The 15,692-nt window shown below is 45.3% G+C and overlaps 3 protein-coding genes across 8 annotated transcripts; 2 read left to right on the top strand and 1 right to left on the bottom strand.

Annotated features, from left to right (window-relative positions):
• The first annotated feature begins 12 nt into the window (after window positions 1-12).
• On the top strand, window positions 13-2,767 carry LOC141001321 (seipin-like). Its single transcript, XM_073472360.1, has one exon. It carries the CDS (start codon window positions 274-276, stop codon window positions 1,519-1,521), a length of 1,248 nt encoding a protein of 415 aa, XP_073328461.1. The 5' UTR covers window positions 13-273; the 3' UTR covers window positions 1,522-2,767.
• Window positions 2,768-4,668: 1,901 nt separating this feature from the next.
• On the bottom strand, window positions 4,669-5,499 carry lrrc10 (leucine rich repeat containing 10). Its single transcript, XM_073471739.1, has one exon. The coding sequence runs from the start codon at window positions 5,491-5,493 to the stop codon at window positions 4,669-4,671; it is 825 nt and encodes a 274-aa protein (XP_073327840.1). The 5' UTR covers window positions 5,494-5,499.
• Window positions 5,500-8,688: 3,189 nt separating this feature from the next.
• Window positions 8,689-15,672, top strand: cnot2 (CCR4-NOT transcription complex, subunit 2). 6 transcript variants are annotated; one of them, XM_073472356.1, is made up of 15 exons: window positions 8,689-9,217; window positions 9,817-9,942; window positions 10,058-10,130; window positions 10,286-10,433; window positions 10,559-10,741; window positions 10,867-10,946; window positions 11,513-11,638; window positions 11,868-11,992; window positions 12,146-12,263; window positions 12,631-12,787; window positions 13,022-13,083; window positions 13,528-13,577; window positions 13,672-13,772; window positions 13,913-14,057; window positions 14,178-15,672. In XM_073472356.1, exons 2-15 carry the CDS (start codon window positions 9,829-9,831, stop codon window positions 14,262-14,264), a joined length of 1,569 nt encoding a protein of 522 aa, XP_073328457.1. In that variant the 5' UTR covers window positions 8,689-9,217; window positions 9,817-9,828; the 3' UTR covers window positions 14,265-15,672. The 6 variants fall into 6 exon arrangements, with proteins under 6 accessions (XP_073328457.1, XP_073328456.1, XP_073328454.1 ...); XM_073472355.1 differs by having other exon boundaries at window positions 8,703-8,766; XM_073472353.1 differs by having other exon boundaries at window positions 8,703-8,766; window positions 10,867-10,964; window positions 14,178-14,442.
• The last annotated feature ends 20 nt before the right edge of the window (window positions 15,673-15,692 follow it).

Raw genomic sequence — 15,692 nt, 5'->3', positions numbered from 1 at the left:
TTTCAGCGGCAGCAGCTTCCGGAAAACAAGCTAGCTAAAGTCGCTGAGGGGCTTAGTTTAGACACCTTCGGAGCAAATCGGTAGAAAACATCAACATTAAACCTTTAGAGGGATATTTTAAAGTGTCGAGAAGCTTATGGACTAAACTCGAGGACGCTAAACTAGCAGCAGCTAGCTTAAAAAAGCTAACCCGGTGCGTCTGTGCTTTAGTTTAACATGGGAGAGCGGAGATAAGCGATTAGCTCCGCAGCGTCGGAGGGGAAACACCCACCGATGTATGAACATAAAGAGGACCCACCGCAGGGGCAGCAGTCGACGGGGCTGCAAGGAGGAACGAGTGCCCAGACCAGGACCAGAACCAGGAGAAGGTCGGCGGGTTCCGGATCGGACACGATGGGGCGCACGGTGGGACCGGTTCTGCACTGGGCGCAGGACGTGGCGGCTGTGACCCTCCTCAAAGCCCGGCGCACTTTATTTCAGGCCGCCGTCCTGTTGTGCGTTCTGGTTCTGCTCCTCTGGGTGTCCATCTTCCTCTACGGCAGCTTCTACTACTCCTACATGCCCACCGTGAGCTTCTCCACCCCGGTGCACTTCTACTACTCCACCGACTGTGACACCTCGGAGTCGGGGCTCTGCTCCTTCCCCACGGCCAACATCTCCTTCATGAGGACCGACCGGGACCAGGTGATGGCGAACGGGCAGCCCTATCGCGTGTCTCTGGAGCTGGAGATGCCAGAGTCTCCTGTGAACGAGCAGCTGGGCATGTTCATGGTCAAGATGTCCTGCTACACCAAAGGTGGGAAGACCGTGTCGTCAGTGGGGAGATCCACGATGCTGCACTACCGGTCCAGCCTCCTGCAGACCCTCAGCACCTTCCTCTTCTCTCCTTTCCTTCTCACCGGGGTGTCCGAGCAGAAGCAGCTCATCGAGGTGGAGCTCTTCTCGGACTACAAGACGAACGCTTACCAGCCCACGGTCGGTGCCGTCATCCAGGTCCACTCCAAGCGGGTGCAGATCTACTCGTCTCAGCTCCGCATCCACGCGTACTTCACCGGCATAAGATACGTCCTGTACAACTTCCCCCTGACCTCCGCGGTGATCGGCGTGGCCACCAACTTTGCCTTCCTCAGCGTCATCGTGCTGTTCAGCTACCTGCAGTTCATATGGGGCGGGATCTGGCCCCCGGATCAGGTGAGAGTCCGGGTGATGATCGGAGACAACACCCGCATCCAGCAGAGGAGAGAGGAGGCTCGCAAGCGCATGGAGAAGGAAAACTCGCAGAAGGAGCTCAGCGCTCCTCAGGTGATCGGAGCCGTGAACGAGGCGTCTGATTTCTCGGGAAACGGCACCGAAAAGAAGCCCTCCATGGTCCCGGATGCCTCGGGGGCCGATGTGCCGGATACCGAGAAGGACGGGTCTCATGACTCCAGAGGGCCCGAGGAGACAGACGGCTCTGACGCGCTGCCTCAGCAGGGGGAGACGACGCTCCGGCAGAGACCCGGACCGTGGATGAGCCTGTGAACCGGGCCGCTGCACATCGTCAAAGTACCTGTCGCATATGCTCACATGCCTCAGTCATCATGTACGTGATTTGGCAGATACTCGCTGACTGGAGCCTAAATTATAGATGCATGAGAATCTAACACTTGTATTGTTTTTTAGCAAACTAACTGCAGCTTGTTGTGTTTGTGTTGAGAACACGTTACCTCATTTCTGTCTGCTTATTTTCTGCCCAGCTCTGAAGACAACAGCACTTCTTGAAGCTTATGTTTGTGCTATCTAAATGTGTATTATGTCACAAGCAGGATGTGCTACATTCCTCAGAAATCTGGCATCACCTGCAACAATTGAACACACCTTCATAAAGATAAAACCTGCCTGTGTCTCACAGCCCTGACACACACATCCAGACACTCCTCTCAGAGCTGAGCCTGTTTCTGAACGTAGCTGCACCGTGACAATAAATTTATTCTGGTTAAAGTTGGCATTTCCAAAAGTGCTTCCCACCCTTTCAGAGGCTCCACATAAACCATCCTCGTGATCATTTTTACTTGAGAGGCTTCTCGGAGCAATTGGATTTGGAAAGTGTTTCTAAAATAGAGTCTTTGTTTTAAATAACCTCCTTGAAAGGAATATATAATCGGTCCGGCCTGAAGGGACAGAAGACACTTGATGCTTTTTCTTCTTTTGCATTAAAGACGTCCTGTCTCAGTTCAACCGCTGCGGCACATTTAGTTCAAATCGTTTGCGTTCACCGTCTGTTACAGTGCAGTTTGTACTTTACATGTTTAATGTTGTCAAAATGGTATTTATCGTGCTCTCCAGGATGTTTTAGATGGAAGCAAGAACAGTTTGTTAGTACGTCTGTTAACTCAACGTGTTTATATTGAACATAAAGCAGCAGACGGTGTAAAAAGGATGAAGTTACTGTTTTTGAAATTGATGCTGGTTGTGCTAATAAAGTGAAGGTGATGTTGGTTTATAGGCTCCGTTTATTTAAGCTACACTTGAAGGGAGGTTCTGGTTCAAGCAGGTGAAAGGACGTGTTGATGTACCAAAGATTATAACTCATCATGCACTCATCTTGGACTCTGTCACGCATAATATTCCCTGTAAATGCCTCTGAAGTTATACGAATGTGTTATTTGTGCATTTAACACGTTAAATAAACACACAGCGTTCACGTCTTTTTCTTTATTGTCTTTCCTACGAAACTGGAGGACATCTCTGTCAAACAATAATAAAGATATAATAATAAATAATGAAACGACTCACATTTTTGTGTGTACACAAGTCTGCTAATTTTGGCACTTGCAGTAAAAGTAGCAAAAAATGTACAAAGTGTCCCTTTATTTGTGAATTATACATGAAGTAAAACACACAAGTCATACAAATCTTCTACTCTCATAATATTTCAGATTTCAGTTTAAGAGTCAAGAAAACCTTTTCCAGAAACAAACAGCTCTCCAATATTGTTGTATGAAATGAGACAGTGACTAATACAAACCTGATCTATCACCTCAAAATGTTCGTGGTTGGAAGCAGAAGATATTAAACATTTATTTTTCTAAACACCACACACACATACACTTCAGATTACGTTACATTCGTAGTACGTTCCTTTTTTAAACTTTTCTGATTTAACAAAGGATTAAAACCAAAGAGTCAATCACAGGTGATATTAAACGCATGTTGATAAGAACTTGGTCAGTGTAGTTTCTGCATGTTTAGTGAAGAAATGTAGAGTGAAAAGAAAAATACACGCTCATGTTTCTGTGCAATCGATAAACAAACTCCCTGTTACATGTTTGCAAACAGTAACCAAGCTAACGACAGACATAAAGTCTGCATTCCCCGTGAAACATCTTTGTAAATTGATTTGAAAGACAGAAAGAAAAATGTCTTTATTCGCTCACAGAGTCTCACAACAGAGTAGTTGTTGTAGCTGAGTTGTGCTCATGCGGTTTGAAATCATCTCATTTCCAGGAACACGTCTGGTACGCAGCATGTTTTTAATCAGGTTTTCCTGCATTTCCTAAGACAGAAATTCAAACTGTCAGGACGCGGATGACGTTCGGTCGTGTTTACGTAACATTTCCGTGGCCGACTTGAGTATTTTGGAAAAAGCTGCACTTAGGATCTGTGGCAGATTAGAGCCTCATGGTGATGATATTAAGGCCCATTAGCAGTCTTTATTCAAAGCCACATCCCCAATCTATCAGATGAATTATGCATTGGTCTGGATAAGGAGTGCACTAATTGACTTAAACCATCCATCACTGGTATTAAAAACCTCACTGAATTTAGCCTCAGAAGGTACAGATACTATCTCAGACTTCGTGTAATGAGTCCCTTTTTTCTTTTTCTCGTTTTCCTGCGCTGAGAGTCTCTGGGCTGATGCGCTGGCATCATTTCCCTTTTTGCTGATTTAATGGTTTTTGTTTTTGCATCTGCTGACATCAGCCTCGAGAACAAGGTCTTACACAAGCCACAGAAAAGCCCCAGCAACTAACTGCACGGTCACTTTAAAGGAACATTATGTGGAAATTGGCATTTTGTGTGATTTAACGCCCCTCCCACAGTTTCTGAGTGCAACACCACTGTCGTAAACACAGATCCCAGGTGACAGAGACACCATTCAGCCTATTACAAGACACTGAACCATCAACATGATTTTAAAGCTGCTGTATTTTAGGCTGAAAAAAGTTACATAATGTTGCTTTAACAGAAAAGCATGAATGGATTGTCTTGCAAACACACCACTAATCAAGCAGGAACGCACGCTTGCCAGCAATGTTTTCCTACAATCTGTACAATTTTATAAAATCATCAATTAATATGTCTCATCCCACAGAATAAAACTTTATAAATAACAAAAAAAATCTAATGTGGATGAAAATGAATAGAAGCTTAACGTGTTACTGTTGCTGCTGATCATTTAAGGGCACATACAGAGTTTTTACAAATAACACTTTTTGTTTTCAGGATTCAGATTTCCCTTTTTTCCACGCAGACCACGCTCTTAAAGCTTATGTGATTTTTTCGTAACCATATAAGGACGAGCCGTCAGCCTGATGAACAACACTCCACTCTGAGTGTCCCACTTGAACGTCACCCCGTCCCGCCTGGCCTCACACCACAGCTGGAGGTCACTTTGTTCCTCGACCTCTAGATGTTGTGCTCCTCCTCGGTGTGTGCGTCCGTAACCTCTGCCGTGGTCTCGCTCGCTGCTTTTGACCCTTCGTCCTCCTTTTCGTCGTCCGCGCAGTCCGCCCAGCGCCCGACTCTTCGGACTCCCTCCCCCACTACCGGGGCGTTCACGCAGGGGTTGTGGTCGTATATGACCAGCTTCAAGCCCTGCAAGTGAGACAGGCCCGGGAAGCGGCGTATTTTGTTCCGATCCACGTCAATGACGGCGAGAAAGTGCATTTCCAGCAACACTGGTGGGAACTCTGCCAGCTGGTTCCCCGCAAGCCAGACACTTCTCAGCTCCTCCAGCCTGCTAAGCTCTTTAGGTAAACTCTGTATCTGGTTATAACCGAGGTGCAGGGTCTTGAGATTAGGGAGCTCGCAAACCACAGCAGGGAAAACAGTGAAGCAATTAGTCTCCAGCCACAGAGTGGTAAGTTCCTTGAGATCACTCAGCTCTCTGGGGAGGCTGTAAAGCCTGTTGTTACCCAGGTAAAGGATGCTCAGCTGGGGCAATCTGCAAACGGCTGCAGGGAGCTCTTCAAAGCAGTTAAAGTCGAGGGCCAGGAGCTGCAGCTTCTTTAGGCCCTGCAGCTCAGGAGGTAAACTACTGAGGTTGTTGTCACTCAGGTAGAGCTTCACCAGCTCATCGAAGACGCAGGCAGCCACAGGCAGCCGACGCAGCTGCCGGCCGCTCAGGTCGAGGGTCCGATCGAGTGGCATCTCCTTCAGGTCGCCCACTAGGAAGCGTTGGCAGCGCTCTGAGGGAATGAAGGCAACGACGCCTCGCACGGCGTTCCCCATCTCGCTCGAGGTCTCTGACACACCACCGGTCCTCCACATCAATTCAGTGCCAGACAGGGGTTTGCACTGAGGTAGGCTGTTGACGTCTCCGAGTCAATTTGATGGCAACCCATTAATGCTCCTTCACCGCATCCCCTCCGGAGTTATTGATCTTGACAATATGAGAAAACAAAACAAGTTCGTAAAACACTTCGATGCTCTTTCATAACACTAAGCATTGTGGTCAGCAAGACAACAGAAAACACAACAGGCATTATGAAGATCCCAATCACGATCGAAAAGCACCTACTTTCCCATGTTTTCCTGCTGATGTCCATGACTCTCAGCATCTCCTACAGTAAGCGATGTGTTTATCCAACTTAATGAGCTGAAAACGTATCGTATTCTCTGGGCAGATATTCCCCAGTGCCGTCCTCTCACTGTCTCTCAGTGGCTCGGAGCTTTGCCCTGACTTTCATGGCGATAGCAACCACAAGCTGCTCTCTCCTCCCCATTTGTGCCTAATGACTTTCCCCCCTTCTTACTCCAAGAAGACAGAGGTAGGAGAGAGAAAGAGAGGGAGAGAGACAGGAAGGGGCAGGGTGCCACGGGCAAGCATAAGAAGTGCTTTGTGATGAAAGAGCAGCGAAGGTCATTTACATTCTGTTTTAATCGGACCGTACGCAGTTCTGGGTCCGTGCCACCGGGCCAGACGAGTGGGGCCTCTGCTGTGGAATAATTTCAAGAATTTGTCAGCGTTCACAAGGAGACCAAAGAGGGAGTTTGTATGTGTTTTGCTCTGACGTTGATTGTAGGCTGTTTTGTTTCTGCAGGGAGAAGAGACATTAAGCTACATGAAGTCCCAGAAAGAAACACAGAGTTGCACTGAAGTGTGGTGGACATCAACCTTCTGGTCTCTATGAAGCAAAGACTTCAGTTGCCACAAATCCTCCAAACGAAGGTGCTGAGCTGTAACAAGTGGCGTGTCACCGTACCTGCCCGAGGTGTGATTTTACCCGCGCTATCTCACATGCCTTTATTAGAAACTATTTTCCAACCAGATAAAACCGAGAAGGAATTTCATTTTTCTTATCAGCAGGTTCGCCGCTTGTCTGTTTTCACTCACTCACAGGCTGTTTTTAGCACTCGTCCTTCTCCTTATCCACTCGCTGCCTGGGGGCCTCAAACAGGCAACAATACAGCCCACGATAAAGAACCACGTGAGCCACGATAGATCCCGTTAGTGGCAGAGATTTTAATAAAACTGGGTTATTACTGGAGGATTTAATGTGAAGGTGTCTCCATCAATGTCTGAAGTTACACCTGCTTTTCCTGCTATGACAATTCAACATCTCTGCTGGGAACAAAGGTGAAGAAACCACGTCTCGTAGTCTTCTTCATGATGGAGATGGCTTACTAAACCATCTATTGACGACTGAGCAGCTCCATCTGGTGAGAAAGACCATGAGATGTTGCTGAAAGCTTCGGAAACAACCCGTACATTGGACCTCGTGACCTTGAATTGTAGCTGCTGTTTCCAAAGATAAGAACGGACCTTGAAGCTCATCTGTAATATCTTTGCTTAGTCTAGTACAGCAGATTCCCACATGGCAGGGTCGGTCTGTCCAAGTGACGGGCTTACACTCGGCCCACATACACTAATGAATTAAGAGCCGTAGATGATCCAGAAATGGTTGCCAGATCGCAGGGGGCCCGTGACAGGCCTGCTTGGGCACCTGGGCATAAATAAGCTGCTGGGCTCCAGTGAACCCTCACTTTCTGTGCACTGTGCACAGTTTCCCATGTTGGGAGACAATCTGGCCCCAGATTTGCTGTGTGTTACTTTAATTAAACACAAATTCATGCAGGAATATGCAACATGTAAGCACACTCTTCCACAGGAGCCCAAGATCACGGCTTTAAAAAGTAAATCACGTGTTTTCAAATCAATTTGGGATCTTGGGGCTTCCAGAGCCTTGGACTATGCAGGACGAGCTGTATAATTTGCTGCTAATTTTCAGGTACATACATTTATTTGAGGGTCCTAGTTGAAATATGGTGCATGAGCAGGAGCAGCGTTTTCTTCCTTTGTCGTGGACTTTGGGCTTTTCCACTTTGCAGAACTTTTACATGCACAACAATGCTTCATAACACAATAAAGGAAAGGGAAAAACCCAAAACGCATCAAATGACTTCTCTAAAAGAAGTCAACATAATGTCTGTTGTTCATTGTTTGCTGCGAAAGCTCAAGAAATGTTTTGTGGACTACAAAACTCTCCATCGGCATGAGGGTAGGTAGATAGTGACAGAATATTCATTTTTGGCACACTGTGTTTTGGTAGTGCTGCCACCAGAGAAATTTTGTGTGTTTTCATATTTTTTCCTTTCCTTAAAGTGTCTACGAGGAGCTTTTAAGTGTTTATGAAACAGTCTGTAAATGACCTGTAACAGCAAACGAGACCATCAACAAAAAAAAAATGCTTTTTTAATATAGTTATTATTAATGCCTGTGCTTGGGTCCGATCACATATATCACATATAAAATCACATATAAATACGTTACCTCATTGCGATCCACCCTGCGGTCTCTCTGTCACTCGCTTACAAAACAAATGCACGCACCTTTATTACAGCAGGCGCTGGTGTCGTACCACTTTTATCCACAGGGGGCGCCAGAATCAACAAAAACCGAACGTTCCTCGTAGTCGCTTTAATTTTTATACTTTTTCTCCCCCTTTTACTAATTTATTCACCAAAAAAAGCGAAAAAAATATATTATTACTACCAATGTGTGTGTATAAGACACCTTTTTATTCCTTTTTTTGTTCAAATACACAAAAAAACATCAGAATTTAGAGGTCTGCTTAATAAAACAGGTACATTTTCCAATTTCTTTTTGTTTTCTTTTCTTTTAAATCTCTATCGTTCATTTTGTGAATGTCTTATTTAGCTTAAAACAATAATCACATGAGTTGTGCACATTTTCTTCCATCACAGGTGGGAGTCTGACAGTGTTTTATGATCACTGATAATAAAACATATAATGCAGATGTTGTATTTCTTGCTGTGTCTTTGTGGGTCTCTGGTGTTGTGTTGTGTTGTGTTGTGTTGTGTTGTGTTGTGTTGTGTTGTGTTGTGCAGCTGGAGGATGAACACAGTGTGTGTGTGTGTGACAGTGTTGTGTACGGAAGTGGCCGGCAGGTCGGGGGGTCAGAGGGTAAAGGCTTTCCCCTCTTTCGATTCAGGATACACACAGCCATCTTGGATCTAACGAAGAGAAGGGAAATTAATGCGGTGAGGATAATTTACTTATTTTCGCCCCCCCCCCCGTCATGTGAGCTCGGTTCTGTACACGCGCAAAGGTTCGGGATGAGATATTCGTGTCGTCGTTTTCCTCCGTTTGGACGCGGAGCTAATGTTTAGCCGTTAGCTTCCAGCAGGCTGCTGCTCCCGGACACCGAGGCGACAAAACGGGGACAGCTGACTTGTGGATACGCGGAGGCAGAGAAGGGCCCCGAATCACACCGACTGCCGCTTTGTAGCCAAGTCAGAAGTGGCTTTCGGAACCGAGAAGCTTTGCGATGCTTCGCTTTCTGCTCGGGCAGCCCGCTCGCTAACTGACGTTAAGCTAGCTGAGCTAAGCTAACGCGGATTGGTTCCAAAGCGCTTTAGCCGCTCGCTGCTAAGCTAACTAGCATGCTAGCAAGCTGCTGGTGGGTCTTTTCCCTCACCAGGGTGTAATTAGGTGAGTGTTCAGCGCCGGAGACCTGCTAACACCGGTGCGAGTTGACCAGGTGAAGCGTTACCTGCTCCTGCCGCTGTCACTGGGTTGTTTTATGCGTGTTGTGGATGATTTAAGAGTTTATTTTGAGGAGGAAGTTCAACATTTTCTTTCCCCCATATGCGAGCAACACACAGCAAAGTTGGCACAGGCTGTTAAAACTTTGTTTCAGCAAGCCTGACAAGCCAGGCATGTCAGTGAATGACAGAGAAGTGATATCAGATAATGATTCAGTTGATTTAAAGGTCCACTAATTGAAAAATATTGTGCTGTGTGTGTGTGTGTACAAGTTGAGATAATATCAGGGTTGTGTAATGTCAGTGAAGTGCTGGAAGGAGCAGATGCTGAATAAAGAAAATAAAATGCTGTCAGTTATGGTGGAAATAGTTGAACCTTGATGGCTGTGTGACAATAAAACTACTTAAAGTGACACATCAGGTGGTGAATTTCAGAAATGTGAATGTCTCTATAAGATTGTGTTCATGTTCGTTCTGATTTTGCTTTTTAATAACTTGCACATCTTTAACGACGACACCTCTCTCTCTCTCTCTTCCTCTCCCCAGGTGACAAAAGGCATGTTTGGTGCTAGAAAGAAATTTGTAGAGTTCGTCGAGGTAGTCGATAACGACTTCTCCGATGAAGGCATGTACTACAACCAGCCGATGTTCCCACATCGATCGGACAAAGACGTGAGTTCGTTCCCCGTATCTCCGCACGTTTTCTGTCGTTTCCTTGAGTTATCGTCAGTGGATACGTCTCCTGGTTTTCTTACCCTGTCCTGTCCTGCAAATATTTTTCTTTCAGATGCTTTCATCTCCCTCGCCATCGTCGTCGGGTCAGCTGTCGCAGCTCGGTGCGAGTTTGTACGGTCCACAAAGTAAGTGTTTATTTTCCCTGCAGTCACACACAAAGTAGTTTTCTCAACTGTGGCGTATTTGGGGTAAATTAAAAAGTCTTGAGCGAGTGGTTTTGCAGAAGAGTCTTCTCCGAGCTGTCTGACAGTGTTTGTTTTTCTTCCACGTCTTTCTGCAGGTGCACTCGGCTTCTCGGTAAGGGGCATGGGGAATAATACGCCTCAGTTAAATCGAAATCTAACACAAGGCACGCAGCTACCCAGTCACATCACCCCCACGACGGGGGTCCCCACCATGTCCCTCCACACCCCTCCATCACCAAGCAGGTGTGTACGAAGGAGTTGACTCGTTCGTGAGTTTGCAGACTCGGTTTAGACGCACAGGAGTGTGGTTTATAATGAATATAATATAATTTGAATCCACTGAATCGGAGCTGATGATGTTTTAACAGGGGGACATTACCGATGAACACGAGGAACATGCTGAATCACTCTCAGGTCGGTCAAGGCATCGGAATGAGCGGCAGGACCAACAGTATGGGCAGCTCGGGGCTGGGCAGCCCCAACCGCAGCTCGCCCAGTATCATCTGTATGCCCAAACAACAACCAGCACGGCAGCCCTTCACCATCAACAGGTACGCAGACGCACGTTCACTCGTGTGACACGTGTTTGCACAGATGTGCTGCTTTGTGTCCTGTACAGGTCTTAAAATAGAAGTAAGTGTTTCTTGTGTTTTGGTTCTGTTTTTAATCTCTGCAGCATGTCAGGATTTGGTATGAACCGCAATCAGGCTTTTGGGATGAACAACTCATTATCAAGCAACATCTTCAATGGCACAGGTTGGTGTGGTGAGCCAGGTGGGCATACCAATTAATCATTAATTTGGGTGTTTTATTCAAATGTACTCTCATGGAATTTATCTTTTCATATATAATATAATTATTATAACAATGTGGGGCAATCTGATCTAAAAAATGTGATTATGCAAAAAAACCACAGTGAGAATTACATTTCATAAACTCACCTTGCTGCACAAAAATGTTTACGTTAGGGTTAGCGTCGTCATGACGAGATGACCTCGCTTACTGTGAAATGCAGCGACCAGTGTCTTCTTGAAGCAGGAGGATCAGTGTAAACTGATCTGGGCATTTTGTTGGTGAAAGTAAAAATTAATTTCTGAATAAAAGCGCAGAGAGTAAAACCGTCGTATCACTTTATGTTTGTCTGCTGAAGCAGACGCAGAGTAGTAGTAGTTAGTAGTTTTTGGGCGACAGTCATTACGTAGTCGAGGGGCCATACTTTCATTCATTCATTAGATTATCAATAATGGCCACGTTATTACACAAATACATTGCGTTGAAGGTGACATTGCACGTTACAAGTTCCTAACCTTCTGTTGCTGCAGATGGGAGTGAAAATGTAACGGGGCTGGATCTGTCAGACTTCCCTGCGTTAGCAGACAGGAGTCGGAGAGAAGGGACTGGAAACCCAACACCGGTGCTCAACCCACTGGCTGGACGGGCTCCCTATGGTAGGCCATTAGGCCCGAAAAGATTTCTTATTTTCACACGAGCAGTAGGCAGTAGTTTCCCCTAGGAGAGGAAAAGGTCTCTTGATTCGGTTTTTACAATATTAGCCAAGGCTTTGTTTTGTCCACAGAAGCATGAAGTGCTTATGATGCCCTTTTGTTGTGATTTGTTTTTTATTACACTTTGGGGAACTATAATCTCTACTTCACTGTGTTCACCATCATCATCAAGTTGGCATGGTGACCAAGCCATCGACCGAACAGACACAGGATTTCTCCATCCATAACGAGGACTTCCCTGCACTGCCTGGCCCAAACTATAAGGACCCCACGTTGAACAGCGATGACAACAAAACTGTAAGTGTGAGCCACTGATGGCTCTCCAGCACAATCTGGAAGGATGTCTGTGTTTTCCTTTTCTTAAACGCTGCACATCAAAGAGAATCGTTCATGATGCATTTCCATGTTTTTATCTTTCTGTGTTTTAAAACTGTTTTTCTTTGTGCTCAGAACTTGAACTCCACAAGCAAGAGCACATCCAACGCAGATGGGCCCAAGTTCCCCGGAGACAAGACGGCCTCAGCACAGAACAACAACCAGAAGAAAGGCATCCAGGTGTTGCCCGATGGTGAGACCTCTCAGCCAATCGTATCGCTCCAATTCCACTGAGACATCCCTTCTAAATCGCACAACTTGGGTGAGGCAGTTGGGCTCTCTACCCAGCATTTGGTGTTAGATGATTATTGGATAGGCTACAGTGGGGAATCCAAAAGAATATGTTCTGTATGATACAGACCATCATCATCTTTCCATTAGTCTGTCTGTGGCCATCACTTGATTAAAAAATAATTGGCTTGGTTTGCTCTCCAATGCGTGCACACAATGTGGTTTAGAAATGTGGAGGTAATGTATTGACAGTAAGTATTAACTGTACGTCGCAGCACAGTTTTCTGCAGCGTGTTGAACTCTGAATTATCCTGCTGCCACTGCTGCAGGTCGGGTGACGAACATTCCCTCAGGAATGGTGACAGACCAATTCGGCATGATTGGCCTGTTGACGTTTATCCGGGCAGCGGAGACGGATCCGGGGATGGTCCATCTAGCGCTGGGAAGTGACCTCACGACACTGGGACTCAACTTAAACTCACCAGAGTAAGACAGCCGTTCTAGCCTAGATAAATGAGATATTTACAAAAAAACAAAGTGAGCGGAAAGTGATTGTTCGCTTCATCATCTTAATCATTAGCGTCTCCACTGGTGAAGTTTCCTTCCTCTCGACTGCGTTTTGAATAGCATTGGTTTGAATTCGGGTAGTTTTATCAGTTTGTTCTGTTTCGATGTTCGTAGCGATTATGAAGAACTCACTGCAACTTTCTTTTCCGACAGGAACTTGTACCCCAAGTTCGCCTCGCCTTGGGCCTCATCGCCATGTCGACCTCAAGACATTGGTAAGCCATGAGCGTGAATTTTTTGGGGGGCGGGACGGCTTTTTAATCTTTCTTTAATCATCTTATTTAAGTGATCGTTTGACAGTCACAATTAGATTTTTGAGATTTGGCAAAGTCTGGAGACATTTTTATGCTGACAGGCAGGAGGGGGAACCAGGTGAAGCCTCCTCGTCTAGCTGCACACTTCTTTATAATAATGTTACATACTGTATATCATCGGCTGTAGGATCTGCTGCTGTCTGTTGTTTTAGAGCTGTAGCACTCCCGTGTGAGTTTGTCAGTTGCTTGTTTGTGCAACTGGACACATCCTGTTGGCAGCTGAGTGCTGTAACCAGTGAACTAACTGATTTTTGTGGTGTTTAAGTGCATTATTCTTCACAAGTCTTACACTAGATAAGATACTGGTTTGTGGTGTGCTGACCTACTTGTGCTTTCCTTTTTCAGACTTCCATGTTCCCTCTGAATACTTAACCAATATCCACATAAGGGACAAGGTAATTATGGGCTTCAGCACAGCGCCACAATAAGTGGTTTTAACCCTCAGAAGTGCACAACTAATTTTTTTTATTTTTGCTGTCCTGCCTCCAGTTGGCTGCAATTAAACTGGCTCGATATGGTGAAGACCTGTTGTTCTACCTGTACTACATGAACGGTGGAGACCTGCTACAGCTTCTGGCGGCAGTAGAGCTGTGAGTACTTACTGCTAAATGTTTCTTCTCTGTGTGGACAATGTTGACCTATTTATGTGGTTTTTTTGAGGTCACAAGTCAGTCGCTGGATTTCTTCCCCCTTTTTTTTGTGCTCAACTTTTTGTCACTTCACTCTCCAGCTTTAACCGGGACTGGAGGTACCACAAAGAGGAGCGGGTTTGGATAACGAGGGCGCCTGGCATGGAGCCTACACTGAAGACCAATGCCTACGAGAGGGGAACGTACTACTTTTTTGATTGTCTTAACTGGAGGAAAGTAGCCAAGGTAACAATTTGTCTGTCTTTTCATAATCTGCCGAAACAGCATCAGTGTTGCGCTTTAATGACTTGTTGTTGTGGGTTCTAGCTTCGCCTGTCGTGTTAATGTTGTGTCTGTGTCTCTAAGGAGTTTCATCTGGAGTATGACAAGCTGGAGGAGAGGCCACACGTGCCAACAACATTCAACTACAACCCAGCCCAGCAGGCCTTCTAAGGCCCGACCAGTCCAAAGGCCGCAGCTGTTCCTGCACACAACACTGCTGTCCAGGAGGGGCGCTGTGGTCCACACAGCTTGGTTTTTATTCCTGGAGGATTTGGCTATTTGACTGCAGGGGTGGTCACCACCATCAAAACTGCCCTGCCTTTCCAAAATTACATGCTGCCCAAAAACACCAACACTTGTTTTGTTTTTATTCGTTAAGTTCCTCCTGTTTTTTCTTGTTTTGAGCAGGGTCTGTGTTATGTTTACGTCTCTGAATCTGAAGCCTGTTTTCTTGCAGAAAGGAGGACTGACCTTGTGGCGCAGGACAGTGACAGAACAAAGGTTACGCCTCGTATTCACAAGTGTTGAGAACAGATAAAAAGCCGGGGGAAGCAAAAGTTGATACCCTCAGACGCCAGTGAAAGGGTGAAAGAAATGCAATGTTTATTGTTGCACTATATTTAGTAATAAAAGAACACAAAATTTGTTTGTGATTTTTTTTATGTGAACACTCCCTGATAATATTTTTTTCCTTTTCCATTTTTTTGTTATGGGTCAGGGGGGTTCATGCAACTTTTCCACATGCATCCCTTCATCATCTCGCCCTTTTTTTTTATTTCTTTCTTTCTTCCTTCCATTCACATCGATTCCAACCTCTGCATTTGCACCACCGACCTGTTTTCCGTCTCATACTCTGCCTCTCTCCCTCTGTCCGTCTCTCTCTCTCTGTGAGTTCTGTACCAGTCGAACATGGACACAAATCTGGGAGAAGACTTTGGTTTTCCACAAATGTGGACGAATCCTCGAAGAAGCTTAACAGCTAAACGATGTTGCTCCTGAGCAAACAAACACTTTACAGTCTTTGTTACAATTTTGTAAGAAATGTGTACATTTTTTGTTTCTTTGCATCACATAAATTAGTATATGTATGTACGAATGTGTATATATGATTGCTATATATATATATATGTATGTATATATATATATATGACATCTATTTTGGAAGAAATTTTGCCCTGCCTTGTACCTCGTTTTTATGAGGTGAGCATGGATGCAATATGTGAACGTAACAGGACATTTCTGGATCTGCTGGACAGGGTGTCACATGGCACTACGGGCACTTAAATCAAAAATAAAACAAAGTTAAAAATGTCATTTAGGGAAAGGCCTGATTCTCAGCCAAAAAAAGAAGATACACAAACGGTGGGGAGATCATCCCACCCCCCCCAAAGTTTCGAGTCCAAAGCTAAAGAAGGGATGCATTTCAAATCGGTGCTGTTTGAACAGCAGTGAGCAGCAGCATTTCATAGGAAACGGAAAAATGACAATTTGAGGAGAAAAAAAATCCAGACCAATCTTGTATTTTCTGAAGTTAAAAGCTTCTTTTCTTTGTATTAAAGCAGAAAAAGGCTTTCCTGAACCACTGTGTGTCTGTCGTTT

The sequence above is a fragment of the Pagrus major genome, chromosome 8, assembly GCF_040436345.1.
Source record: "Pagrus major chromosome 8, Pma_NU_1.0".
Classification (NCBI taxonomy): domain Eukaryota; kingdom Metazoa; phylum Chordata; class Actinopteri; order Spariformes; family Sparidae; genus Pagrus; species Pagrus major.
The sequence above is the reverse complement of the archived record's forward strand: the minus strand, read 5'-3'. Positions and strand labels throughout refer to the sequence as shown.